Raw genomic sequence first — 27,586 nt, 5'->3', positions numbered from 1 at the left:
GACAGAGCCTGGTGGCCAAAGTTTGGGGGCAGAGAGACAGGGAAAAATGTATTTACTCAAGTGAAAAATTCTTCAACCCAGAACAAATGTCTGCTACGATGCAACTGGAAATCATTCACTGACCTCTAGGAGACTCCAGTTAAGAAAAAAAGTCATTTTAGCTTTTATACTTTGTTTCACGGTTCTACTATGTGAAGGTATACACAGGGGACAACTTGCATCGGTACAAGTGAATAATACAGTCCTTTATTACCATAAAAATGGTAGCATTTCCCAAAGTCGATCATGATTAAAAGTAGTTCCATGGTTGAAAACACTACTCCACCGTACAGATATTAGAATAGAGAGACGGCAAGGGGAAAATAAAGACACATACCGAAAGGGAGGTCAGGGAAAAAGTTAGTAAAAACAGGATGCTACAGATTGGTGGGAGGTAACAATGGAATTGCTTTTAGAAGCAGCTGATGTGAGTAAATGAAGGGATGCAGTAACCTGGCAGCCCCATATTCTGCAAAACAAATCAGAACATGTATGCTCCACTTGGAGGGACATCCATTTTCCCCTTAGAAGAAGTCATTTATAAAAGAGCAAATTGGTGATTTGTACTTACAGACCGGACCCTTTGCAAGCCCCTGTCAAGGAGTGATAAATTACTGAAGCATAGTTTTATTTTTGGTGTGCACACTCTAATACCTTGTGAAATGTTTCTGTTCACCTTTCCTAAGTTATTAATTAAAAAATAATTGTTTCCAATTACTCTGTGATCTTTAAGCTAAAACCAGACAAAATACCACACATGCCTCTCCAGACCCAGCACCGCCCCTCCCCTCCCCTCCTTCCCCATCCTGCCCGCACATCCTTCAACCAGGAAACTGTTGAAACTCACACGGCGTCCTGGAACAGGACTGCTGCCTAGAGGGGGGAGGGGCGGAGGAGGAAGGCCACACAATTGTCTGGTGTTCGTTCAACCGCAGTGCCCAGATATATTTGTTGTTCCGAGAGAAAGCGTGAACTGTTCAGGGAATACAGCAGGGCTGTGGAAACGTCACAAACAGAGTGGGAAACCCTCCCGGCAGGAGCCACATGACGCAGAGAGGCTGCCTCGTGCCAAGCAGCGTGGATGCTTGTGCTCTGCTCCCGAATGAGGTCACATCAAACCCAGCTGGGACTGGAGAGAAAGGCTTCCCGGGAGCCCCTCCCTAAGCCAGAGCGCAGAGAAATTCTTCCAGCCACAGCGGAGCAACTGGAACCTGAATGAGTTTACTAACTCCAGGCCTCGCTTTCCACCGTGTTCATGAAGTGAGAGGACGGCGTGGGTGCCTGGGCTGCAGAAAGGGAGCAAGAAAACCCACCGCGTGAACCGCCCGGGGGAGATGCAAGATGAGCGTGCACAGACTTGGCTTAAAAGGAACGTTTACACCTACACCTAGCAGGTTGGAACCTTTAGAATCGCTCCCCCAGCTCAATTCGGATTCCCACTCCTTTTGTGCAAGTGCCACGGTTAGATGCCCAATTCTATTTCCTATCGAGAGAATGGAAACGGAGGCTGAGCATCTGGTCTCAGGGACCCTTTTCAGCCTGAGACTGAAACTGGATGCCTCGTGGAACATTGTCCCTCAAGCGTTTTGTACGGCGAGCAGAGCAGGATAGAGGAAGCCGTCTCTACAAATGTTTTAATTGTCCTCACGTCCATCATTCCAGTCAGTCCCACAAGCAAAGCAGGCAAATCAAATGGTGTTGTTTGAGACTTCAGTTACAAATCGTGTAGGGAGAAAAAGATCTTCTCTTTTTTGAAAATTCTTTTTGCTTTCTGCTCACTGACATAGAGGTAAAAGAAAATGACTGAAACTTAAATATGAAAGAACTCTTTACAATTAAATCCACAATTTTATACATTTATCTCACTCACATGTCAGTGAAAAATAACCAACTATGACAAAATAGGACAAATTATATGACAGACGAACCAAAAAACTTAATAAAAAACATATCCAAGTGTGAAAACTATGGTACTCTCGGTGTCTTCACATCCTCCTCTTCTGTGTACTTATGTACAACACTGAAAAGAAAAAATGAACAAACTGAAAAAAACTTTTCTAAGTATCATAATAGCAAGTTTTAAAAGCAAGCAGATTTTAGTCTGACACCTCTGCATATTTCAAAGGAATTCTCAAACCACACAATAAATTCTAGAACTATTGTTAAGACCAATTTTATGACTCTAGACCTGGGTTTGATGTCTTAGAGGGCTGTGTTCTGACCTTAGCTATACATCTGACTGGATTTGCACATCGCAACCAAGGGGATAAAATAAAATGTATGCGAAAGTCTCCGGAATCTTCGAATGTTTTATAATTCTAGGTATAACAATTATGATTGTGGTTAAAGTAAATTAGTAAATCTACCAGGCCAGACTTCAGATTAAAAATAAAGAATAAATAAAAAATAAATATTTTCATCCATCTCCTCGATATAATCACTAAACTTCCTGTTTACTTTTTTAATTGCATCAGGATAAACAAGAGGTGAGGAGTTTGTTATTTTGTCCTTATTCTGAATTCTGTTATTTTGTCCTTATTCTGAATTCCCTGTAAAGTGTCAACCTTGGGTTTATCCGAAGTTTTGCTCAGCTAGTCCTCTCGTGACCACCCACATGAACTCTTCAGGGTATACTGAATATGTAGTACATGAGAATCATATCACATCTAATGTCTTGGTCACTAGAGGCAAGCTTTCACCAGAGGTGTACCTCCCCTCCTACCCCCCACGCCTACTCAGACTCTGACAGGTTTGTGCAAAGTGAGCATTAAGAGATATCCTGATTAAAGGACATAGCACAGATTAATCAAATAAGCCAAGATCCTCTTTAAGAGCCGAGGATGTGAATTATGGAGCCTAAAGATAACTACCACCGATTACCCCATGGAAAAAGTTATATAAAGGAAAGCATCAGTATGACAGTAAAAACATCCCTAGGAAACTGGCCAAGTCCAAGATGTAGTCTGTACATGACAGGATGCATCCTATCACCTCTCACAGAACCTGCAGCTAGCTGACTGTTGTTATCAGCTGTATTGAGATGGGGAAAGATCATTAACATTTCTTAGTAAATGGAAAGAGTCAAATAAGAACAATATTAAAAATAGGAAAAGAAATTCTACACATTAGAAGGACTAAAAAGGTATATATATAAAGATATGATGTGACCCCAATGTTCACAGCAGCACTATTTACAATAGCCAAGACATAGAAGCAACCCTGGTGTCCACTGACAGAGGAATGGATAAAGAAGATGTGGTACATATATACAATGGAATATTACTCAGCCATTAAAAAAAAAGAATAAAATAATGCCATTTGCAGCAACACAGATGGACCTAGAGATTATCATACTAAGTGAAATAAGTAAGACAGAGAAAGACTAATATCATATGATATCGCTTATAGGTGGAATCTAAAAAAAATGATACAAATGAACTTATTTACAAAGCAGAAATAGACTCCCAGACAAAGAAAACCAACTTACGATTACCAAAGAGGAAGTGGGGGGAGGAATAAATTAGGAGTTTGGGATTAGCAGATATAAACTACTATACATAAAATAGATAAACAACAAGGTCCTACTGTATAGTACAGGGAACTATATTCAGTATCTCACAATAAACTATAATGGAAAAGAATCTGAAAAGAATATATATATTCAGTTATATATGCACACATATATGACTGAATCACTTTGCTGTACACCGGAAACTAATACAACACTGTAAATCAACTATACTTTAATAAGAAATTTTTAAATAAAATAAAATAAAGATATAATGTGAAGTAATATGGTATTGTAAGGACAGGAGGTAGAATAACTACGATAAAAGTCAGGATGTTTAGTTCACAGCAAAGAGATCCAAGTGTTACGGGGGTTGAAGAAGTTATCCAGAACTAAAGAATGCACATCAATAAAAAACCCAGAATCAAGAGTCACAGAGCTCCAATTGGGGGATGGGACCAAAAAGTGGGGATGAATCAAGGGATAATTCCCACAGTTTTGATGTCTTCCCCCCCAACCCCAAAATTCAAATATGACTTTACTGATAATGTGTTTTTAAACCAGGTACTTGAAAGTAACCATAATAATCATAGCAATAAGCTGTTAAAAAAGCTGGGTAACTTCAGAACCATATTTCCTCTTTTGTCATTTTTGCCAAACTAAAGGATACAAATCTCCCACAGAAAAAAAGCATTTGAATGCTTAATAGAGAAACAAGACAAGCTAACTGCCAAATGAGGTAAACCAAACGTAGCAGGGAAATAGTGGCCATTCTCAGAGCACCAACCGCCAGTGTGAGAGGCCGTGTTGGGGGAATATAACACACTGTATTCGAGAACAGAGCTCTGGGTCAATGTACCAAGACCCCTCAATTTATCATCAGCAAAGGGAGGGAAGAAGAGAATTTCTAGTTCCAAAATGCCATGAAGCACCCAAAAAAGAACTAGCCACAATGAAGATCTGAGATGTAATAAGAATTTAAAAACAAAGCAAAACTAAAACTGAACTTTTAAATTATCTAGAAAACATGCTGGTGATCCTATTTTGGATGCTGTATAACTGTAGAGTGAAGGGCTATTACCATTGTTTCCTCGGATAAATGCATCCCCGTACTTATTCTTCAGCTGTCCATTTACATACTCCTCTGTCTGCTCCAAGGCTATATTCATATAGCCATCCAGGCAAGCCAGGACCCCTGGAGATGGATTCAGACAAAGAGAAGACATACAAAGCAAAGAGTTGAAAATTACAGGGTATACCTTAGAGCTGACAATCTCTTTACTCATTAGCTCTTACATGCTTAATATAAAAACTCACACTGTAAATGAAATTCAATAGAGCGAAGCACAAAAAAAAAGTCTTTGCTCTCTGCCCGTCTGAATGAAAGGCCAAGACGTGAACAGCATGAAGGCCGTCATGCACCCACTGCTGGCAGGGAAAACAATGGGCTGCCACCTCCCTCATGGCATGTGTGGCAACAATGGCAACTTTTAAAGCCTTCACAAAAGTAACACGGTAAGAATACTCCAAGTAAGATACCATTCTTTGAGAGCTAAAGACAGGAGTGGGCGAGTATGCAGGAACAAATGATCACTAGCCGTGACTCCTCATGCCCAGTGGCATTTCTGACTTTGGCCACTAAGTGAAATACGGGTCTGGCAGATTGATCTCGTTCTTTCACAACATCTCCTGCAGCAGGTGAATGTACTCCAAGGTTAAGAGGAAGGCTCCACAGTCTGTCAGAATAACGGAAAAGAGGAGACAGCAGGTGCTCCTGAAAGAACATCTTAAAGCTGTGACTCCCAGTAAGGAACAGCTTGAGAACACAGGCACCATATTGCTTTATAGCACATCCCTCTCTGCGCTGTTCCAGTTAGAATATTTGCAGATCCACACTAATAAGAAAAACAGTAAACATTCCAGGCAGCTTTCGAGGAAACTGTTCAAGTGAACCTTTTTAATTGTGTTAAGACGGTATCAATTTTGCAAAATTGGACCTGATGATCCTTTTTTAAAAAAGACGAAGATATGTGAACCATTAACTCTGAGCCCCTAACTTCAAGTGGTATTTTCTAGATAGACAACTTAAGTAAAAACAAATACTACAAATCTGATTCAATTAACCAAGTCGATAGCTCCATGTAGTCTCAACTTCATTAATATGCTTCTCACTCCCTGCCTCTACCCCCATTATCCTCTCAACAAAAGTTTCTTTTCAAAATTGTGTATGTGTAATGAGAGTGCAAGACAGTAAGCTAACAAAATTCTGCTAGAAGCTGCAAACTTTCGAAGCATCAGAATGCATTGTGAATAATTAATAATAATTATTTCCTATCAAAAGAAAGCTGAAGCTACAACTTTAGTTTCATTCCTGCTGTATTACTTTATATCTAAACCACCATCATAAATGAGCAAGAAACTTCTGAGACATGATATGCAAATGTTTGAAAACTAATTAAAAGCATTTAAAAATGAAATGTTCCCTTCTAATAAAAATATTCTCATAGCAAAGGTTTTTTAAAGAAAAAGGTTCTTGGAGGTTGGGATTATAACCCCCTCCCTTCTCTAAGGGATTAAATTACAATGAATAACAGAAAACAAGTTTCTTCAAACTTGAAGGGAAATTGCTACAGAGAACTGGGTTGTTCCCTTGTTTGTTTGTTTTTATTTAACCACATTCTTTATAGTATGCTCTCAATAGTGTACAACGTTTTGCTTTAATAGTATAGAAGCCATGGCCAGACAATCATAAACAGAGAAAAATTAGGGTTACTACTACCCATGTGAAAGGTTGTTCAAACTTACTAGTAAACAAAGAAATATAAATTAAATGAGATATTACTTGTTGCCAATTAGAATGGAAAAGTTGACATTAAAGGCTAACGCAAGGGTTGATGAGAATGTAGAGACGAATGAGCCACCTGCCCTGATGGAGGGCCATCTGCACCCTCTTTGGCTCTGAAACCGAACCCCAGGGAATTTATTATAAAGAGACACTTGGACAAGTGCTTGAGATACATGTTAAAGGAGCAGTCATTTACAATAGAAAAAAGACTGGTAAACACTTAAATGTCCATTAATAGGACACTGGTTAAAAACAAAAACAAAACTGTGGTCCATCCACTCATAGTATTCCTATGTAGCCATTAAACACTCTATGTTGTCAGAGAACTGAATGAATTTCTTTAATGTTAAAAAAATAATCAGAATGCATGTACAATTGATCCCACTTATGTAAAATTATGCTTATATAGAGACAGATCTAAATGGGTAAGGGTGGTTATCTCTGGATGGTAGAATTTGGGGAAGATTTACCTTTCTTCTATATACTTTTCTCCATTATTTGCTTTGAAATTTCTTTAAAAAAAAAAAATATATATATATATATATTTCCTTTAAAAATAGAAAATGTTCCCCTAAAGAGTAGGCTGGTGGATCTCCTCAATGAAGGGGGTACTGAGAAGATACTGAACACATGTCGCCACCCTAATCAGCTGCTGGATATTCTCTACGAATCTATTACCTCCTCTGGGCCCATCAAAAGTCCAGGGGTGAGAAGCGGCACACAGAGATGTTATAATAGCTCAGTATTCAGTATAAACCCATTGATTCCACTGTAAAAATCAAATTAAACTGGAGCTACATTATTAATGTCAAGAAACTAAAGCAGTACATAAAAAGCAGAGTCTTTTTTAGCAAGGCTTTTGAATCAAGCTTGAGTTTGAGTCCTAGCTCCTCCCTTACTAGGTGGAGATAATCAACATAGATCTTAAAGGATTTATGTGAAGAGAAAATGAAAATTAAAGTGATTCATGCACAGTGGACCCACAGTAAGCTCTCAATAAACTTAAGTTTGCACATGTGGAAAGTGGAAAAATCTCAAGAGATTTTGATCATTACTCAGGAAAGAGACCATGAATTATTCAGGAAAGAGGCCAAAAAAGGCTTTAAAACTTTGCTAATCAATTAGCTATCCATACCTCTGAAATATTCCCAGTAATTTAACATATCTTAATTTTGGAAGATTAGGAATTTAGTTACTTCAAAAAAATGGAATTGGATACCATTCCTTACACAAAGTTAGTTTCACTAGTGTCAAGACTCTTAAAAAGAGCATTTCATTTTCTACAAGACCAGAAAGGTGCCTTTGGATACCCACATATTATATGAGTGAGAAGTTTACAGTGAAAACAGATACTGTCTAAATAGTTGCTTGCCCATCTATTTTTTTTAACACCTTTATTAGAGTATAACTGCTTTACAATGGTGTGTTAGTTTCTGCTGTATAACAAAGTGAATCAGCTATACATATGCATATATCGCCATTTCTCCTCCCTCTTGCATCTCCCTCCCACCCTCCCTATCCCACCCCTCTAGGTGGTCACAAAGCACCAAGCTGATCTCCCTGTGCTATGCGGCTGCTTCCCACTAGCTATCTATTTTACGTTTGGTAGTCTATATATGCCCATGCCACTCTCTCACTTCGTCCCAGCTTACCTTTCACCCTCCTGGTGGCCTCAACTAAATTCTCTACATCTGCATCTTTATTCCTGTCTTACCCCTAGGTTCTTCAGAACCCTTTTTTTTTTTTTTAAGATTCCATATATATGTTAGCATACAGTATTTGTTTTTCTCTTTCTGACTTATTCCACTCTGTATGACAGACTCTAGGTCCATCCACCTCACTACAAATAACTCAATTTCATTTCTTTTTATTGCTGAGTAATATTCCACTGTATATATATCCCACATCTTCTTTATCCATTCATCCGATGATGGACACTTAGGTTGCTTCCATGTCCTGGCTATTGTAAATAGAGCTGCAATGAACACTGTGGTACATGACCCTTTTTGAATTATGGTTTTCTCAAGGTATATGCCCAATAGTGGGATTGCTGGGTCATATGGTAGTTCTATTTTTAGTTTTTTAAGGAACCTCCATACTGTTCTCCATAGTGGCTGTATCAATTTACATTCCCACCAACAGTACAAGAGGGTTCCCTTTTCTCCACACCCTCTACAGCATTTATTCTTTGTAGATTTTTTTGATGATGGCCATTCTGACCGGTGTGAGGTAATTCCTCATTGTAGTTTTGATTTGCATTTCTCTAGTGATTGCTGATGTTGAGCATCCTTTCATGTGTTTGTTGGCAATCTGTATATCTTCTTTGGAGAAATGTCTGTTTAGGTCTTCTGCCCATTTGTGGATTGGGTTGTTTGTTTTTTTGATATTGAGTTGCATGAGCTTCTTCTATATTTTGGAGATTAATTCTTTGTCAGTTGTTTGTTTGCAAATATTTTCTCCCATTCTGAGGGTTGTCTTTTTGTCTTGTTTATGGCTTCCTTTGCTGTGCAAAAGCTTTTAAGTTTCACTAGGTCCCTTTCCTTTATTTTTGTTTTTATTTTCATTTCTCTAGGAGGTGGGTCAAAAGGGATCTTGCTGTGATTTATGTCATAGAGTGTTCTGCCTATGGTTTCCTCTAAGAGTTTGATAGTGTCTGGCCTTACATTTAGGTCTTTAATCCATTTTGAGTTTATTTTTGTGTATGATGTTAGGGAGTGTCCTAATTTCATTCATTTACATGTAGCTGTTCAGTTTTCCCAGCACCACTTATTGAAGAGGCTGTCTTTTCTCCATTGTATATTCTTGCCTCCTTTATCAAAAATAAGGTGACCATATGTGTGTGGGTTTACCTCTGGGCTTTCTATCCTGTTCCATTGATCTACATTTCTGTTTTTGTGCCAGTACCATACTGTTTGATTACTGTAGCTTTGTAGTATAGTCTGAAGTCAGGGAGTCTGATGCCACCAGCTCTGTTTTTCTTTCTCAAGATTGCTTTGGCTATTCGGGGTATTTTGTGTTTCCATACAAATTGTGAAATTCTTTGTTCTAGTTCTGTGAAAAATGCCATTGGTAGGTTGATAAGGATTACACTGAATCTGTACATTGCTTTGGGTAGTATAGTCATTTTCATAGTGTTATTTCTTCCAATCCAAGAATATGGTATATCTCTCCAACTGCTTAATTTCTTTCATCAGTGTCTTATACTTTTCTGCATACAGGTCTTTTGTCTCCTTAGGTAGGTAAATTCCTAGGTATTTTATTCTTTTTGCTGCAATGGTAAATAGGAGTGTTTCCTTAATTTCTCTTTCAGACTTTTCATTATTAGTGTATAGGAATGTAAGAGATTTCTGTGCATTAATTTTGTATCCTGTAACTTTACCAAATTCATTGATTAGCTCTAGTAGTTTATGGTAATATCTTTAGGATTCTCTATGTACAGTATCATGTCATCTGCAAACAGTGACAGCTTTACTTCTTTGCCGATTAAGATTCCTTTTATTTCTTTTTCTTCTCTGATTGCTGTGGCTAAAACTTTCAACACTATGTTGAATAACAGTGGTGAGAGTGGGCAACCTTGTCTTGTTCCTGATCTTAGTGGAAATGGTTTCAGTTTTTCACCATTGAGAATGATGTTGGCTGTGGGTTTGTCATATATGGCCTTTATTATGTTGAGGTAAGTTCCCTCTTTACCTATTTTCTGGATGGTTTTTATCATAAATGTGTTGAATTTTGTCAAAAGATTTTTCTGCATCTATTGAGATGATCATATGATTTTTCTCCTTCAATTTGTTAATATGGTGTATCTCATTGATTGATTTGCGTATATTGAAGAATCCTTGCATCCCTGGGATAAACCCCACTTGATCATGGTGTATGATCCTTTTAATGTGCTGTTGGATTCTGTTTGCTCGCATTTGTTGAGGATATTTGCATCTATGTTCATCAGTGACATTGGCCTGTATTTTCTTTCCTTGTGACATCTTTGTCTGGTTTTGGTATCAGGGTGATGATGGCCTCGTAGAATGAGTTTGGAAGTGCTCCTCCCTCTGCTATATCTTGGAAGAGTTTGAGAAGGTTAGGTGTTAGCTCTTCTCTAAATGTTTGATAGAATTCGCCTGTGAAGACATCTGGTCCTGGGCTTTTGTTTGTTGGAAGATTTTTAATCACAGTCTCAATTTGAGTGCTTGTGATTGGTCTGTTTATATTTTCTATTTCTTCCTGGTTCAGTCTCGGAAGGTTGTGTTTTTCTAAGAATTTGTCCATTTCTTCCAGGTTGTCCATTTTATTGGCATATAATTGCTTGTAGTAATCTCTCATGATCCTTTATATTTCTGCAGTGTCTGTTCTTACTTCTCCTTTTTCATTTCTAATTCTATTGATTTGAGTCTTCTCCCTTTTTTTCTTTATGAGTCTGGGTAATGGATTATCAATTTTGTTTATCTTCTCAAAGAACCAGCTTTTAGTTTTATAGATCTTTGCTATTGTTTCCTTCATTTTTTTTCATTTATTTCTCATCTGATCTGTATGATTTCTTTCCTTCTGCTAATTTTGGGGGCTTTTTGTTCTTTCTCTAATTGTTTTAGGTGTGAGGTAGGTTGTTTATTTGAGATGTTTCCTGTTTCTTGAGGTAGGACTGTATTGCTATGAACTTCCCTCTTAGAACTGCTTTTGCTGCATCCCATAGGTTTTGGGTCGTTGTGTTTTCACTGTTATTTGTTTCTAGGTATTTGCTGATTCCCTCTTTGATTTCTTCAGTGATCTCTCGGTTATTTAGTAGTGTACTGTTTAGCCTCCAACTCTTTGTATTTTTTACAGATTTTTTTCCTGTAATTGATATCTAGTCTCATAGCGTTGTGGTCAGAAAAGATTCTTGATACAATTTCAGTTTTCTTAAATTTACCAAGGCTTCATTTGTGACTCAAGATATGATCTATGCTGGAGAATGTTCCATGAGCACTTGAGAAGAAAGAGTATTCTGTTGTTTTTGGATGGAATGTCCTATAAATATCAATTATGTCCACCTTGTTTAATGTGTCATTTAAAGCTTGTGTTTCCTTATTTATTTTCATTTTGGATGATCTGTCCATTGGTGAAAGTGGGGTGTTAAAGTCCCCTACTATGCTTGTGTTCCTGTCGATTTCCTCTTTTGTGGCTGTTAGCATTTGCCTTATATATTGAGGTGCTCCTATGTTGGGTGAATAAAGATTTAAAATTGTTATAGCTTCTTCTTGGATTGATCCCTTGATCATTATGTAGTGTCCTTCTTTGTCTCTTATAATAGTTTTTATTTTAAAGTCTATTTTGTCTGATATGAGAATTGCTACTCCAGCTTTCTTTTGATTTCCATTTGCATGGAATATCTTTTTCCATCCTCTCACTTTCAGTCTGTATGTGTCCCTAGGTCTGAAGTGGGTCTCTTGAGACAGCATGTATATGGGTCTTGTTTTTGTATCCATTCAGCCAGTCTGTGTCTTTTGGTTGGAGCATTGAATCCATTTACATTTAAGGTAGTTATTGATATGTATGTTCCTATTACCATTTTCTTAACTGTTTTGGGTTTGTTATTGTAGGTCTTTTCTGCCTCTTGTGTATCCTGCCTAGAGACGTTCCTTTAGAATTTGTTGTAAAGCTGGTTTGGTGGTGCTAAATTCTCTTAGCCTTTGCTTGTCTGTAAAGGTTTTAATTTCTCTGTCGAATCTGAATGAGATCCTTGCTGGATAGAGTAATCTTGTTTGTAGTTTTTTCCCTTTCATCACTTTAAATATGTCCTGCTACTCCCTTCTGGCTTGCAGAGTTTCTGCTGAAAGATCAGCTGTTAACCTTATGGGGATTCCCTTGTATGTTATTTGTTGTTTTTCCCTTGTTGCTTTTAATATTTTTCCTGTGTATTTAATTTTTGATAGTTTGGTTAATATGTGCCTTGGTGTGTTTCTCCTTGGATTTATCCTGTATGGGACTCTCTGTGCTTCCAGGACTTGATTAACCATTTCCTTTCCCATATTAGGGAAGTTTTCAACTATAACCTCTTCAAATATTTTCTCAGTCCCTTTTTTTTTCTCTTCTTCTTCTGGGACCCCTATAATTCGAATGTTGGTACGTTTAATGTTGTCCCAGGGGTCTCTGAGACTGTCCTCAATTCTTTTCATTCTTTTTTCTTTATTCTGCTCTGCAGTAGTTATTTCCAATATTGTATCTTCCGGTTCACTTATCTGTTCTTCTTTCTCAGTTATTCTGCTATTAATTCCTTCTAGAGAATTTTTAACTTCACTTACTCTGTTGTTCATCACTGTTTGTTTCCTCCTTAGTTTTTCTAGATCCTTGGTAAATGTTTCTTGTATTTTCTCCATTCTATTTCTAAGATTCTGGATCATCTTTACTATCATTACTCTGAATTCTATTTCAGGTAGACTGCCTATTTCCTCTTCATTTGTTTGGTCTGGTGGATTTTTACCTTGCTCCTTCATCTGCTGTGTATTTCTCTGTCTTCTCATTTTGCTTAACTGCAGCCTGCAGGTTCATATTTCCCGTTGTTTTTGGTGTCTGCCCCCAGTGGCTAAGGTTGGTTCAGTGGGTTGTGTAGTCTTCTTGGTGGAGGGGACTGGTGCCTGTGCCTGTGTTCTGGTGGATGAGGCTGGATCTTTTCTTTCTGGTGGGCAGGTCCGCATCTGGTGGTGTGCTTTGGGGTGTCTGTGAACTTATTATGATTTTAGGCAGCCTCTCTGCTAATGGGTGGGGTTGTGTTCCTGTCTTGCTAGTTGTTTGTCATAGGGTGTCCAGCACTGTAGCTTTTTAGCTGTTGAGTGGAGCTAGGTCTTAGTGTTGAGATGGGGATCTCTGGGAGAGCTTTCACTGTTTGATAGTACGTGGGGCCAGGAGGTCTCTGGTGGTCCAGTGTCCTGAACTCGGCTTCCCACTTCAGAGGCTCAGGCCTGACAGCTGGCCGGAGTACCAAGACCCTGTCAGACACTTAGCCAGGTACGTGGGGAGTTTCTTGCCTTTTGGGAAGTCTGAGGTCTTCTGCCAGCGTTCAGTAGGTGTTCTGTAGGAGCTGTTCCACATGTAGATGTATTTTTGATGTATTTGTGGGGAGGAAGGTGATCTGCACGTCTTACTCCTCTGCCATCTTGAAGGTCCCTCCCGTTGCTTGCCAATCTTGACTGCTTCCACAAAAACAAATGCTGCTCAGCCAAGGAGTTCTTTAGTATCTGGTTATTCAAGCCTGGCTATCACCAGGGGATGCAGGCGCACCAATCTCAAAGCAAAGACAGGAGACAGGAGCCCCAGATCATGCAAGTCAGAGGCACACGCTCTGCTGTCAGAGTTGTCTCTCTAAAATGAACCATCTCAGAAGTAGAAAAAGAAATGGGTATAGAAACTGTTGACAACCAGTGATTTTTTGGTCTACTGGGTACTTCAAACAGGTTAATAAAAATCAGTTAAGTCACCTTTACTTCTTTAGTGAACACCAGTAAGGATGAAGCATGGAAATCTTACCTCGGTAATCCACTCCAGAATTTAATTTTACCACAACTGGTCGTCCGATGATTTGCTTCAGGAAGTCACTGGGTGTTTGCTTCCGCAGACTCATTTTAACAATCCTGATCAGAAATCTGAAAGGGAGCAATAAAGGTAAAGACAAAAGTTAATTATTCAACAAAAAAGCCTGGAAGCCGTTATTGTATTTGTAGGAAATCATGTGTCAAAGGACCACATGCAAAGAGCCAAAACTACCCCACCACCACACCCACAGCACGGCAGCTAATGCTAAGCGTTTGACACAAGTTACCTCATTAGGCCCACAAGAATCCTCAGACACAGCCTCACCACAGTAGAGCCCTGTGATTCCAGAGCCCCTGTTCTTAACCACTTGTCACCACTGTGTCCGCAGTCAACATACCCACGACCACCAAGACCACCCCTACCACTTACCCAACACTCACTTCATGCTGAGCGCTCTGCTAAGATCCCTAGAAATACTATCAAATTTAATCTTTACAAGAACCCTGGGAAGAAGGTCTTCATATCCCCCCTGTGCTGATGAAATTAAAGGCCCAGAAGGATGAAATTATGTGCCCCCAAATATGAGGGGATCAACATTCAAGTTCCAATCAGGCATGTTTTAAAGCCACTGTTTACATAATGTTTATATAGTATTTACAACAGCTGATTGTAAATACTATATGCCAAGACAGTATCTCCAGAAATAATAATAATCATAATTGAGAGCCAATATTTGAGTGTACTACAGGCCGGCACTTATGTAAGCACTTTAAATGTATTAATCCACTTAGAGCTCACTGAGGTAGGTATTGTTTTGACCTCATTTTACAGATGACTAGACAAAGAAAGGGCTAAACATCCTGGTCAAGGTTACATAGCCAGTAAGTAGATGGCCAGCCCATGTCTTAATCACACCTTTATGCAGCCTCCTGAAAGCTGCTAATGTAGCCAAATATTTTTATTATATTATGTATATTTTAATTATAGCAGATATACACTCTCTATAACAAAGAAAAAAATCTTAAAAAAATCAAGTATACTAGGAATCTAAAATAGGGAAAGAGCATTACATACCCAAATCAATCACAGACATACATAGCTACCCATCACTCCTTTCAAAACTCATCCTGTTTTGTAAGTTCTCTCTCTCAAAATACTTTGGTAAACAAACGTAACAAAACATAACTGTTACTTAAGTAAAAACTTTGGAAATTAATTATTCTGTTTCAGTCAAATTCAGCATCAATTTTATTTAGTAGCCATATAAACATTCACATTTAAAAATTAGTATGAATACAATACTTGAAGGGCTCTCCTCAAGAACTCAAGTTGTGGGGCTTCCCTGGTGGCGCAGTGGTTGAGAATCCGCCTACCAATGCAGGGGACACAGGCTCGAGCCCTGGTCTGGGAAGATCCCACATGCCGCAGAACAACTAAGCCTGGCACCACAACTACTGAGCCTGCGCTCTAGAGCCCGCGAGCCACAACTACTGAGCCCACATGCCACAACTACTGAAGCCCACACATGTAGAGCCCACACGCTGCAAGAAGATGCCACCGCAATGAGAAGCCTGTGCACCACAGTGAAGAGTGGCCCCCACTCACTGCAACTAGAAAAAGCCCGCACGCAGCAGCGAAGACCAAACACAGACAAAAGTAAATAAATAAATTTAAAAAAAAAATCAAGTTCTTTTTTTTTGTTTTGTTTTCAATCAAAACTTTCACTAAACATTCTACCGTAAATAGCACTGCTTATTTCACTCCAAGTCCATCCACTCAATGATCTGAATTTAGGTTTAAGATCATTGTTTGGAGATTTTCTCAATGTAAATCCATGCAGATTCAGCAGTTTGGATAAACTAGACAGCTAGATTATTGGCTTTTCATTTGTTTAACAATTATGTGTATGGACACGCCCTGCAAGAAAATTTTTAAAATGTACACACAGGCTCTGACCTTAAAGAACTTAGAATCTAGAAGGACTTAAACTCTTGTTTAAAGGGCGTGAGTAAACAAAAATAATTGTAATTTAAGTAAAATAATTTTTAAACAAGAAAAGTCAACAGCCCAAGTTAAACAAAAGAAAATACAAATTTCAAAAACTATTCTTGAATTTGGGGCTGACATTTGGTCCATCCATCATCCATTCCATCTCCTCAAGGTTTGAAGGATTTTTTTTAATGTGAACAAATAATTATTTCGCTTGGCAAATTTTAATTTTTCCACTGAATTGCCAGTTTATTTCTTTAGCTACACTGTCTCAACAGATAACTGAAATTACGACTACTATTCAGGACAATCACTATTCATTCATGACACAGACCACACAACGTTATTTATGGTGTTTTGAGCTCAAGAAAAAAATTACAAAGTAAATACTGTAGCAGATTCAATACCTTTAATGACTTTAGTAAAAGGAAACAAATCTTCCCATTCATCTACAAAGTGCTTTATTTCTGTCTTGAACATGCATTGTTCTGTAGTTGGACAGGTTTACAGAGACATGCTGAAGGCCCCACAGAGACTCATTCACTGAGACTTACATTCATTTCCCATCAGATGCTAAGTCCCCTTGTGCCAGCTTCTTCACCTACAAACTTGAGAGAAAACTAGTTGTTTATTTTGTGCTAAAAAACCCACTAAGATGCATTCTGATGTGAAAATCTATTATTAACTACCTTGTCCAAAGTTAAAAGTTAATGACAGAAGATGAAGGAGGAAGGTAAAAACCCAGCAGACCAAACAAATGAAGAGGAAATAGGCAGTCTACCTGAAATAGAATTCAGAGTAATGATAGTAAAGATGATCCAAAATCTTGGAAACAGAATAGGGAAAATACAAGAAACGTTTAACAAGGACCTAGAAGAACTAAAGAGCAACCAAACAATGATGAACAACACAATAAATGAAATTAAAAATTCTCTAGAAGGAATCAATAGCAGAATAACTGAGGCAGAAGAATGGTTAAGTGACCTGGAGGATAAGAAAGTGGAAGTAACTACTGCAGAGCAGAATAAAGAAAAAAGAATGAAAAGAACTGAGGACAGTCTCAGAGACCTCTGGGACAACATTAAACACATCAACATTCGAATTATAGGGGTCCCTGAAGAAGAGAAAAAGAAATGGACTGAGAAAATATTTGAAGAGATTATAGTTGAAAAGTTCCCTAATATGGGAAACGAAATAGATAATCAAGTCAAGCAAGTGCAGAGAGTCCCATACAGGATAAATCCAAGGAGAAACACACCAAGACACATATTAATCAAACTATCAAAAATTAAATACAAAGAAAATATATTAAAAGCAGCAAGGGAAAAACAACAAATAACATACAAGGGAATCCCCATAAGGTTAACAGCTGATCTTTCAGCAGAAACTCTGCAAGCCAGAAGGGAGTGGCAGGACATATTTAAAGTGATGAAAAGGAAAAAACTACAAACAAGATTACTCTATCCAGCAAGGATCTCATTCAGATTCCACAGAGAAATTAAAACCTTTACAGACAAGAAAAAGCTAAGAGAATTTAGCACCACCAAACCAGCTTTACAACAAATTCTTTGTTGTTACTGTTGTTAAAGTTATTTATTTATTTATTTATTTTTGGCTGTGTTGGGTCTTTGTTTCTGTGCGAGGGCTTTCTCTAGTTGAGGCAAGCGGGGGTCACTCTTCATCGCGGTGCGCGGGCCTCTCACTATCGCGGCCTCTCTTGTTGCGGAGCACAGGCTCCAGACGCTCAGGCTCAGTAGTTGTGGCACACGGGCTTAGTTGCTCCGCGGCATGTGGGATCTTCCCAGACCAGGGCTCGAACCCATGTCCCCTGCATTGGCAGGCAGATTCTCAACCACTGTGCCACCAGGGAAGCCCATGCAACAAATTCTAAAGGAACTTCTCTAGGCAGGAAACACAAGAGATGGAAAAGACCTACAATAACAATCCGAAAACAGTTAAGAAAATGGTAATAGGAATATACATATTGATAACTACCTTAAATGTAAATGGATTAAATGCTCCAACCAAAAGACACAGACTGGCTGAATGGATACAAAAACAAGATCTATATATATGTGGTCTACAAGAGACCCACTTCAGACTTAGGGACACATACAGACTGAAAGTAAGAGGATGGAAAAAGATATTCCATGCAAATGGAAATCAAAAGAAAGCTGGAGTAGCAATTCTCAGATCAGACAAAATAAACTTTAAAATAAACTCTATTACAAGAGACAAAGAAGAACACTACATACTGATCAAGGGATCAATCCAAGAAGAAGATATAACAATTGTAAATCTTTATTCACCCAACATAGGAGCACCTCAATATATAAGGCAAATGCTAACAGCGATAAAAGGGGAAATCGACAGGAACGCAATCATAGTAGGGGACTTTAACACCCCACTTTCACCAATGGACAGATCATCCAAAATGAAAATCAGGAAACACAAGCTTTAAATGACACATTAAACAAGATGGACTTAATTGATATTTATAGGACATTCCATCCAAAAACAACAGAATACTCTTTCTTCTCAAGTGCTCATGGAACATTCTCCAGCATAGATCATATCTTGGGTTACAAATCAAGCCTTGGTAAATTTAAGAAAACTGAAATTGTATCAAGTATCTTTTCCAACCACAACACTATGAGACTAGGTATCAATTACAGGAAAAAATCCGTAAAAAATACAAACAGTTGGAGGCTAAACAGTACACTACTAAATAACCAAGAGATCACTGAAGAAATCAAAGAGGGAATCAAAACTATCTAGAAACAAATGACAATGAAAACACAACTACCCAAAACCTATGGGATGCAGCAAAAGCAGTTCTAAGAGGGAAGTTTATAGCAATACAAGCCTACCTCAAGAAACAGGAAACATCTCAAATAAACAACCTACCTCACACCTAAAGCAATTAGAGAAAGAATAAAAAGGCCCCAAAACTAGCAGAAGGAAAGAAATCATACAGATCAGATGAGAAATAAATGAAAAAAAATGAAGGAAACAATAGCAAAGATCTATAAAACTAAAAGCTGGTTCTTTGAGAAGATAAACAAAATTAATAAACCATTACCCAGACTCATAAAGAAAAAAAGGGAGAAGACTCAAATCAATAGAATTAGAAATGAAAAAGGAGAAGTAAGAACAGACACTGCAGAAATATAAAGGATCATGAGAGATTACTACAAGCAATTATATGCCAATAAAATGGACAACCTGGAAGAAATGGACAAATTCTTAGAAAAACACAACCTTCCGAGACTGAACCAGGAAGAAATAGAAAATATAAACAGACCAATCACAAGCACTCAAATTGAGACTGTGATTAAAAATCTTCCAACAAACAAAAGCCCAGGACCAGATGTCTTCACAGGCGAATTCTATCAAACATTTAGAGAAGAGCTAACACCTAACCTTCTCAAACTCTTCCAAAATATAGCAGAGGGAGGAGCACTTCCAAACTCATTCTACGAGGCCATCATCACCCTGATACCAAAACCAGACAAAGATGTCACAAGGAAAGAAAATACAGGCCAATATCACTGATGAACATAGATGCAAATATCCTCAACAAATGCGAGCAAACAGAATCCAACAGCACATTAAAAGGATCATACACCATGATCAAGTGGGGTTTATCCCAGGGATGCAAGGATTCTTTAATATACGCAAATCAATCAATGAGATACACCATATTAACAAATTGAAGGAGAAAAATCATATGATCATCTCAATAGATGCAGAAAAATCTTTCGACAAAATTCAACACATTTATGATAAAAACTCACCAGAAAGCAGGTATAGAGGGAACTTACCTCAACAAAATAAAGGCCATATATGACAAACCCACAGCCAACATTGTTCTCAATGGTGAAAAACAAACCATTTCCACTAAGATCAGGAACAAGACAAGGTTGCCCACCCTCACCACTATTATTCAACATAGTGTTGAAAGTTTTAGCCACAGCAATCAGAGAAGAAAAAGAAATAAAAGGAATCCAAATCGGCAAAGAAGTAAAGCTGTCACTGTCTGCAGATGACATGACACTGTACAAAGAGAATCCTAAAAACTCTACCAGAAAACTATTAGAGCTAATCAATGAATTTGGTAAAGTTACAGGATACAAAATTAATGCACAGAAATCTCTTGCATTCCTATACACTAATGATGAAATATCTGAAAGAGAAATTAAGGAAACACTCCCATTTACCTCTGCAACTAAAAGAATAAAATACCTAGGAATAAACCTACCTAAGGAGACAAAAGACCTGTATGCAGAAAACTATAAAACACTGATGAAAGAAATTAAACAGTTGTAGAGTTATACCATGTTCTTGGATTGGAAGAAATAACATTGTGAAAATGACTATACTACCCAAAGCAATCTATAGATTCAGTGCAATCCCTATCAAACTACCAATGGCATTTTTCACAGAACTAGAACAAAAAAATTCACAATTTGTATGGAAACACAAAATACCCCGAATAGCCAAAGCAATCTTGAGAAAGAAAAACAGAGCTGGTGGAATCAGGCTCCCTGACTTCAGACTATACTACAAAGCTACAGTAATCAAGACAGTATGGCACTGGCACAAAAACAGAAATGTAGATCAATGGAACAGGATAGAAAGCCCAGAGGTAAACCCACACACATATGGTCACCTTATTTTTGATAAAGGAGGCAAGAATATACAATGGAGAAAAGACAGCCTCTTCAATAAGTGGTGCTGGGAAAACTGGACAGCTACATGTAAAAGAATGAAATTAGAACACTCCCTAACACCATACACAAAAATAAACTCAAAATGGATTAAAGACCTAAATGTAATAAGGGCAGACACTATCAAACTCTTAGAGGAAAACATAGGCAGAACACTATGACATAAATCACAGCAAGATCCTTTTGACCCACCTCCTAGAGAAATGAAAATAAAAGCAAAAATAAACAAATAGGACCTAATGAAACTTAAAAGCTTTTCCACAGCAGAGGAAACCATAAACAAGACAAAAAGACAGCCCTCAGAATGGGAGAAAATATTTGCTAATGAAGCAACTGACAAAGGATTAATCTCCAAAATATAGAAGAAGCTCATGCAGCTCAATATCAAAAAAACAAACAACCCATCCAAAAATGGGCAGAAGACCTAAACAGACATTTCTGCAAAGAAGATATACAGTTTGCCAACAAACACATGAAAGGATGCTCAACATCAGTAATCACTAGAGAAATGCAAATCAAAAGTACAATGAGGAATTACTTCACACCAGTCAGAATGGCCATCATCAAAAAATCTACAAAGAATAAATGCTGTAGAGGGTGTGGAGAAAAGGGAACCCTCCTGCACTGCTGGTGGGAATGTAAATTGATACAGCTACTATGGAGAACAGTATGGAGGTTCCTTAAAAAACTAAAAATAGAACTACCATACGACCCAGCAATCCCACTACTGGGCATATACCCTGAGAAAACCATAATTCAGAAAGAGTCATGTACCACAATGTTCACTGCAGCACTATATACAATAGCCAGGACATGAAAGCAACCTAAGTGTTCATCAACAGATGAAAGGATCAAGAAGATGTGGCACATATATACAATGGAATATTACTCAGCCATAAAAAGGAATGAAATTGAGTCATTTGTAGTGAGGTGTATGGACTTAAGAGTCTGTCATACAGAGTGAAGTAAGTCAGAAAGAGAAAAACAAATGCCGTATGCTAACACATATATATGGAATCTAAAAAAAAAATTGGTTCTGAAGAACCTAGGGGCAGAACAGGAATAAAGACGCAGACGTAGAGAATGGACTTGAGGACACGGGGAGGGGGAAGCGAAAGCTGGGACTAAGTGAGAGAGTGGCATGGACTTATATATACTACCAATATAAAAGAGATAGCTAGTGCGAAGCAGGCGCATAGCACAGGGAGATCAGCTCGGTGCTTTGTGACCACCTAGAGGGATGGGATAGGGAGGGTGGGAGGGAGACACAAGAAGGAGGAAATATGGGGATATATGTATATGTATAGCTGATTCACTTTGCTATAAAGCAGAAACTAACACACCATTGTAAAGCAATTATACTGCAATAAAGATGTTAAAAAAAAAAAAAGTTAATGACAGAGAACAGTTCTGAAAGTTTCTGAGATGCTCTTCCTGGGTTAGGATCCTCAAATTTGGCTCAAATAAAATTTTCCATTTTTTAGAAAAAAGAAAAAAGTTAAAGACAGATAAAAGAATACAAACCTAGACTGATAGTTGCTTAACTGATGATATTAGTTATTTTTAAAATGTTACCATCATTCCTCACCTTTTAAAAATGCATGGACATATTCTTCTTCTAAACTCATCAAAGATCATGCCTCTGCCATGAAGTCTCATCTCTACCCCAATTAACATCAATCTCTTCCTGAAGGCATTCAACGCTTCAAATTTTTACGCAGCACCTACCTGTCAGGCACTTAGGCTGGGGATGTAACACCCATAAGACATGGCCTTGGGCCCTCAGAGTTGACACTCCAAAGGGGACAGAAACATACAAATGGAGAAGTCTTTAAAAAGCTGTATGCATTTGGATAAAATGATGCAGAGAACAGCACCTACGGAAGAGTGGCTTAGACCAGGCCTTGGAGATGAAAGAAAGATTTCGGGAGGTGAACCTGAGCTGAGTATGGAGGAAAAGGAGTCCACCAGCCTGAAAGGAGAGAAATCTTAGCAAAGGCATTAGACAGCGTTTGGGTGTGAGGGGAAAATGCTTCCTAGGCAAGGAGGACAAACAGCTGCAGAAGGGAGCAGAGCAAGTCAGGCCGAGAGCGCGCAGCCCTGAGCCTCTAGGCCCGTTTCCCAAAAGTGAATCATCGGCATCACTTGGAGATCCTCATTCGGTAGTTCTGGGGCAGGACCTAGAATCTGTTTGCAAAAGCCTAGAAGACGCCTATGAACTGGTAAGCAAGGGAAATACTTGTGTCAGTGATGGGGACCCTAGGAAGGTCTGAAGCAGAGACTTGCATGCTTGCAGATTGGAGAAAGGCCCTCTCACTGAGTCCTGGCGTCAGACTTCCCCATTTGGTTACCTGTCACTATTTACTCTCTTTTATATGCTTTACTTTTTTTAAATAGGAGTCTTTTCTCCCTCAAAAGACTGGAAGCCATGTGAAAGGAGAGACTAGTACCAAGCTTCTCATTTACTCTCCAGAACACTGACATTGTGCTAAATCTCTTGAAAAAAAATTTTGTTTTAAGTTATTTGGAAAGAGGATGGTTGCTTCAAACACATTTTATCCATTACTTTAGGAGAGCATATCTTTTACATTCGTCTTCATTAGGCTTCCATGGTACTCCCTGTTACTTAATGACTCGCCCATAAATCCATTTTGTATGAGTCAATTGGTCTCGACACCACAATTTTCCCGACTTGGCTCACGTAAGTTTAAGTTTTCATCTTTTAAATTGGATAAGGCAGAAGGAACAGTTCTGTTTCTGAAGGAAGAAAAAAGCCTCTCGAACCATAAACATATAAGAGGAAAAAGGCTTTCTTGCTTCAGGGTCACCTTGATAAAACTTCTCTTCAAAATTAAAGCCATAATCACCCTCTAGGCCTCCTCTCCCTTCCCTGACTCCTACTCAGGCTTTTAAATGACCTATTTTCATAAATGGCTATTAAGTCAAAAGCAGTATATTTTCTGGTAGAAGCTACTGAGAGGTCTGGTACAAGAATATCTGCCTACTGCCTTGCAGAGATTTTTTTTAATTAGAAGAATGGGGAGGAAAAAAGAACCAAATTTTATTCATCCACTATGTGCCAGGCCACACTAGATTCCTCAGTAATTCACATAGCAACCCTGAGAGGGGGTGCACAGAACTAAGGCTTGACCCCAAAGCCGAAGCCCTTTCAGAGGTACAGCTGCCCTTTTGAATAGGGGTTAAACCTGGGGAATGGCCACAGAGACAGTGAGAGATCTATTTGGAGAGTAGCAGTACTGGGGGGGGGGAAACACCGAAAGTGACAAAGTACTGTAAATTAGCCTGTGACGATATTTTAAAATGGTCAAACAGAAAGAAATATACAAGGAGACATGCAAATCCTTGTTTCTTGGCAATGTTCACTGTAAACTTTCACCTACTCTTGAAGTATTTACAGTTTAGGGTGAAAAAAATTGAAAAGGAAAAAACTGCAATGAAACCCAACACTACAACCCAAGTAAACGCAGCTGTAGACTAACATGTCATTGTCAGAGAGGGCATCAGACACGGAGAAACACAGCTCTCTGTATATCTCCCTTCCGAGACAGCGGATACGTTGCCCTCTTCCGAAGGTTTCAGACCAATCCCTCCTCCCCACCCACAGGGGGCTACCTTTCTCCCCTCTCTCCCAGGGGCCACGCTGAGTTGGCCCTCTGCATGCCCAGAGCACCTCTCTCCACTCGCAGTCATTGCCCTGGGCGGGCTGTTCTGCAGTTTTCCTGTTTGCTGACCTGTCTCCCACACGGGGTTCTAAGCTTCTCGGGGACAAGGAAAACGTGTTACTCATTTAGTAACCCTGGTACCTAAGCACACTGCCCAGGCCTGAGGAAGCAGCACTTAAGGGCAGTGCCAAGGAAAAGCCCTGTCCCTTCCCCTCCTCTCCCAGCTACGGGCACAGTGATGACGACGGCATCATCCAAGCATGTAAACAGCTATAACCTAGTAATACCTCTATTACTGACCACCAAATTAAAGAAAGATGGAGAAAACAGAAATGTTTCTGTGTTGTCCAAGAACCAGCTGCACCCGAATCAACACAGATGGCTTGTTAAATGCAGATTCCTGAAGCCAACGCCCAGTCAGACTCTCTAGGTAAGGAGCACTGTAATTTATGTTGTATAAAGTTCCCCAAATAATTTCCATAAGCAAGTGGTTCTCCACCAGCAGCGATTTAAAACCCCACCCTCAGGGACATTCAGAAATGTCTGAAGACATTTTGGACTCTCTTGACTGCGGAGAGCAGTGCCACTGATATCTAGCAGGTAGAGGCCAGGGACTCGGCTTAACCCTCTACACAGCATAGGACGGAGGTCCTCCACAACAGAGGATGTCAGCTGAGGTTGAGAAACTCTGTCATAAGCCCTAAAACCATTGTTCTCTGATCTTAAGGCAACGAGTTTTTAAAAAACCTTCAAGGGCTAACAAATGAGAACCAACAGCTAAGTTCTAACCACATGACAGAGTATAAATCATAACTTATTAGATATTTTATTCCAACATATAAAGAATATGAAAACAACTGTCAAAAAAAATCTTGACGGGATTGCCATTCCAAATAATGAATTTCTAGTCCTGACCATGAACATGTCACTTTTCCCATTTTTCAGTGCTACAGATCACTCAGATGATTACAATCTCTGTTACCTGGCCCAAATCTGAAACCGTAGAATATGAAAAAATATATATATACATATTATATATAGATACAAATTATATATACATAGCTGAATCACTTTTGCTGTACACCTGAAACTAACACAATATTGTAAGTCAACTACACTTCAATAAAAAAATAAACTGTTGAATAATCCAAGTGATGTAAACATCTTTTAAAATTCTAATACTAAGTATGTCACAGTTCAGTGAGAGACCACCTGTTGCAGCATAAAGAGTACTCACTTGGGATGTGGGAACCCTGAGTTCTAATCCCAGCTCTGCTACTTAATTAGCTGTGTGCCTTGGATAACTCATCATTTCACCTCTCAGGCCCCAGGTTCCTCACCTGCAAAATAAGGGAGTTATGCCAGACGATCGCTTAAGGGATCATCCTGCTCTAACATTCAGTCAGGGCCTATGCAGTAACTCCAATAATACAAATACACACACACAATAACATCCTCTGAAGAATCCTGCACAAAATTCAAGCAAGTGGAATTGCCACATACCACTATATAAAAAAAAAAAAAAAAAAAAAATCCAAAGAGGCTCAACCTTGCCAGTTGATATCCTAGAAAAGAATTACTTTTGGTGAAAAAGGCACAAACGTGAATGATGGAAACTACTAAAACTTTTTTTGGCAAACAATCTGGCCATGTGTATGAAGACCTAAAAAAGACCCCACAAGATCACAGCATCTATTCTAATAATTTCACTCCTCCGAATCAGTCCAAGTTAATCATCTGAAATATTTTTTTTAAAGTGTTTATCCAAGTATTACCTGGTATACTAAAATGAAGCAAAAATTCACAAACACCCTAAATGCCCCACAGCCGGGAAATGGTTAAATAATAGATACGACCTACACAATGATGATTTAGGCAGCCAATCAAAAGAAAATACAAAATTAGAAATTATATTTAGGAATGATTTCTAAATGAAAGTGAAAAACTAAATACACTGTTAAGTGATAAAATGGGTACAGCCTTAGCTCAAATACAAACTAGCCCAGAACAGAGACTGTAGGCGGAAGGGTGCCATGAACGTTACCTTCTTCACTAAACGTTTCTGTATTTCCATTTTTTCTAAAACCGTCTTGTACTAATAAGGGGTAGGGAAAGGACACACCAAGTCACTCTCGAGATTATCTGCATCATCCCAGTTCTAGACACCTTAAACGAAAATACGGGCTGACCGCGCGCGCACACGCCTGCTCACAAAAGCCGTGGTGACTTCACATCATGCAACTGTGGGCATCCCCAACCTGACAACTCGGGAAGGTGGGCTAGTCCAGTCCTTAACTCCTTAACTCCTGGGAGTCAGGCGCAGCCACCCCGATGCAGCGGAGGCCGGGCAATTCCAGGCAAAGCCTGGCCCTGTGTTCGGGTCTGCTTTCCCGCCGAATCCCCGGGCTCATGCCGGGCTTCCCAGCGTACTTCGACCACCATGAGCGGTCTCGGAAGCCACCTCGTGGGGCCCGGCCGATGCCGTTCCTCCCCGCGCGATCTAGGCTGCACTTGGGGTGGGGTTCTCAGGACCGAGCTCGGGAAGCCTGGCGCCGGCGGTCCCAGATCTCCCGGGCACGACAGGCGCCGAGGACCGAGCGTGAGCATGGGGACCCGCCACCCGCAGGCTCCGGAGTCCGCGCTCGCTCCCGCTCGCTCCCGCTCGCTCCCGGGCCCTCCAGGGGCTGCAGGTCCGGCCCGGCCCGGCCCGGGGATGCTGCTCACGAACCCTGCCCGGGGCGACGGAACACTGAGGCCTCGGACTGCCCGCGCGGCCGCGTGGCTCACCTCGCAGCCGGAATCGGCACCCCGACTCCGGGCACCCCACAAGCCCGGCCTCAGCCGACCAACCAGGCGAAACCGAAACTGAAATCGCCGAGGCGGCGGCGCTTTTCTGTCTCAGCCAATCATTGTTTTCCATGACTACGGCAGCCCGCGAGGACCGAAAAGCCCCGCCGCGCCAGAGCGCGCTAATCCCAGAATCCTGGTTTGCCTGAAGGCGAAGTTGGCGCCCGGAGTCAAGGTGGAAAGCGCTGGGGCTCTTTTCTAACAGAAAGCAAACACCACCGGTCCTCCCTCCCCCACTCCCGCAAAGGAAAAAGCAACACTGGAGGGATATTTTAACCAGGATTTCTTTTAGGCAGAAATGTTAAAAAATAACTTGAAGGCATAAGAAACTGGAATTCACTGCGAAAGTAATGTCTATACATACTCAAGAAATGTCCTGAATTTGAATAATTAAATACAAATAAATAAATAAAACAAGGAGTCTCGGACCTTTAAATCCACTTTT

At 39.5% G+C, this 27,586-nt stretch overlaps 1 protein-coding gene across 3 annotated transcripts; it reads right to left on the bottom strand.

Annotated features, from left to right (window-relative positions):
* Positions 1-224: 224 nt before the first annotated feature.
* Positions 225-27,206, bottom strand: LSM6 (LSM6 homolog, U6 small nuclear RNA and mRNA degradation associated). 3 transcript variants are annotated; one of them, XM_007189378.3, is made up of 5 exons: positions 27,082-27,165; positions 25,532-25,634; positions 13,887-14,002; positions 4,629-4,742; positions 225-2,059 (listed from the first exon to the last, which is right to left on the bottom strand). In XM_007189378.3, exons 3-5 carry the CDS (start codon positions 13,978-13,980, stop codon positions 2,025-2,027), a joined length of 243 nt encoding a protein of 80 aa, XP_007189440.1. In that variant the 5' UTR covers positions 13,981-14,002; positions 25,532-25,634; positions 27,082-27,165; the 3' UTR covers positions 225-2,024. The 3 variants fall into 3 exon arrangements, with proteins under 3 accessions (XP_007189440.1, XP_007189439.1, XP_007189442.1); XM_007189377.2 differs by lacking the exon at positions 25,532-25,634 and having other exon boundaries at positions 27,082-27,206; XM_007189380.3 differs by lacking the exons at positions 25,532-25,634; positions 27,082-27,165 and adding an exon at positions 16,436-16,489.
* Between the last annotated feature and the right edge of the window lie 380 nt (positions 27,207-27,586).

This window comes from Balaenoptera acutorostrata, chromosome 5 (genome assembly GCF_949987535.1).
Source record: "Balaenoptera acutorostrata chromosome 5, mBalAcu1.1, whole genome shotgun sequence".
Taxonomy (NCBI): domain Eukaryota; kingdom Metazoa; phylum Chordata; class Mammalia; order Artiodactyla; family Balaenopteridae; genus Balaenoptera; species Balaenoptera acutorostrata.
The sequence above is the reverse complement of the archived record's forward strand: the minus strand, read 5'-3'. Positions and strand labels throughout refer to the sequence as shown.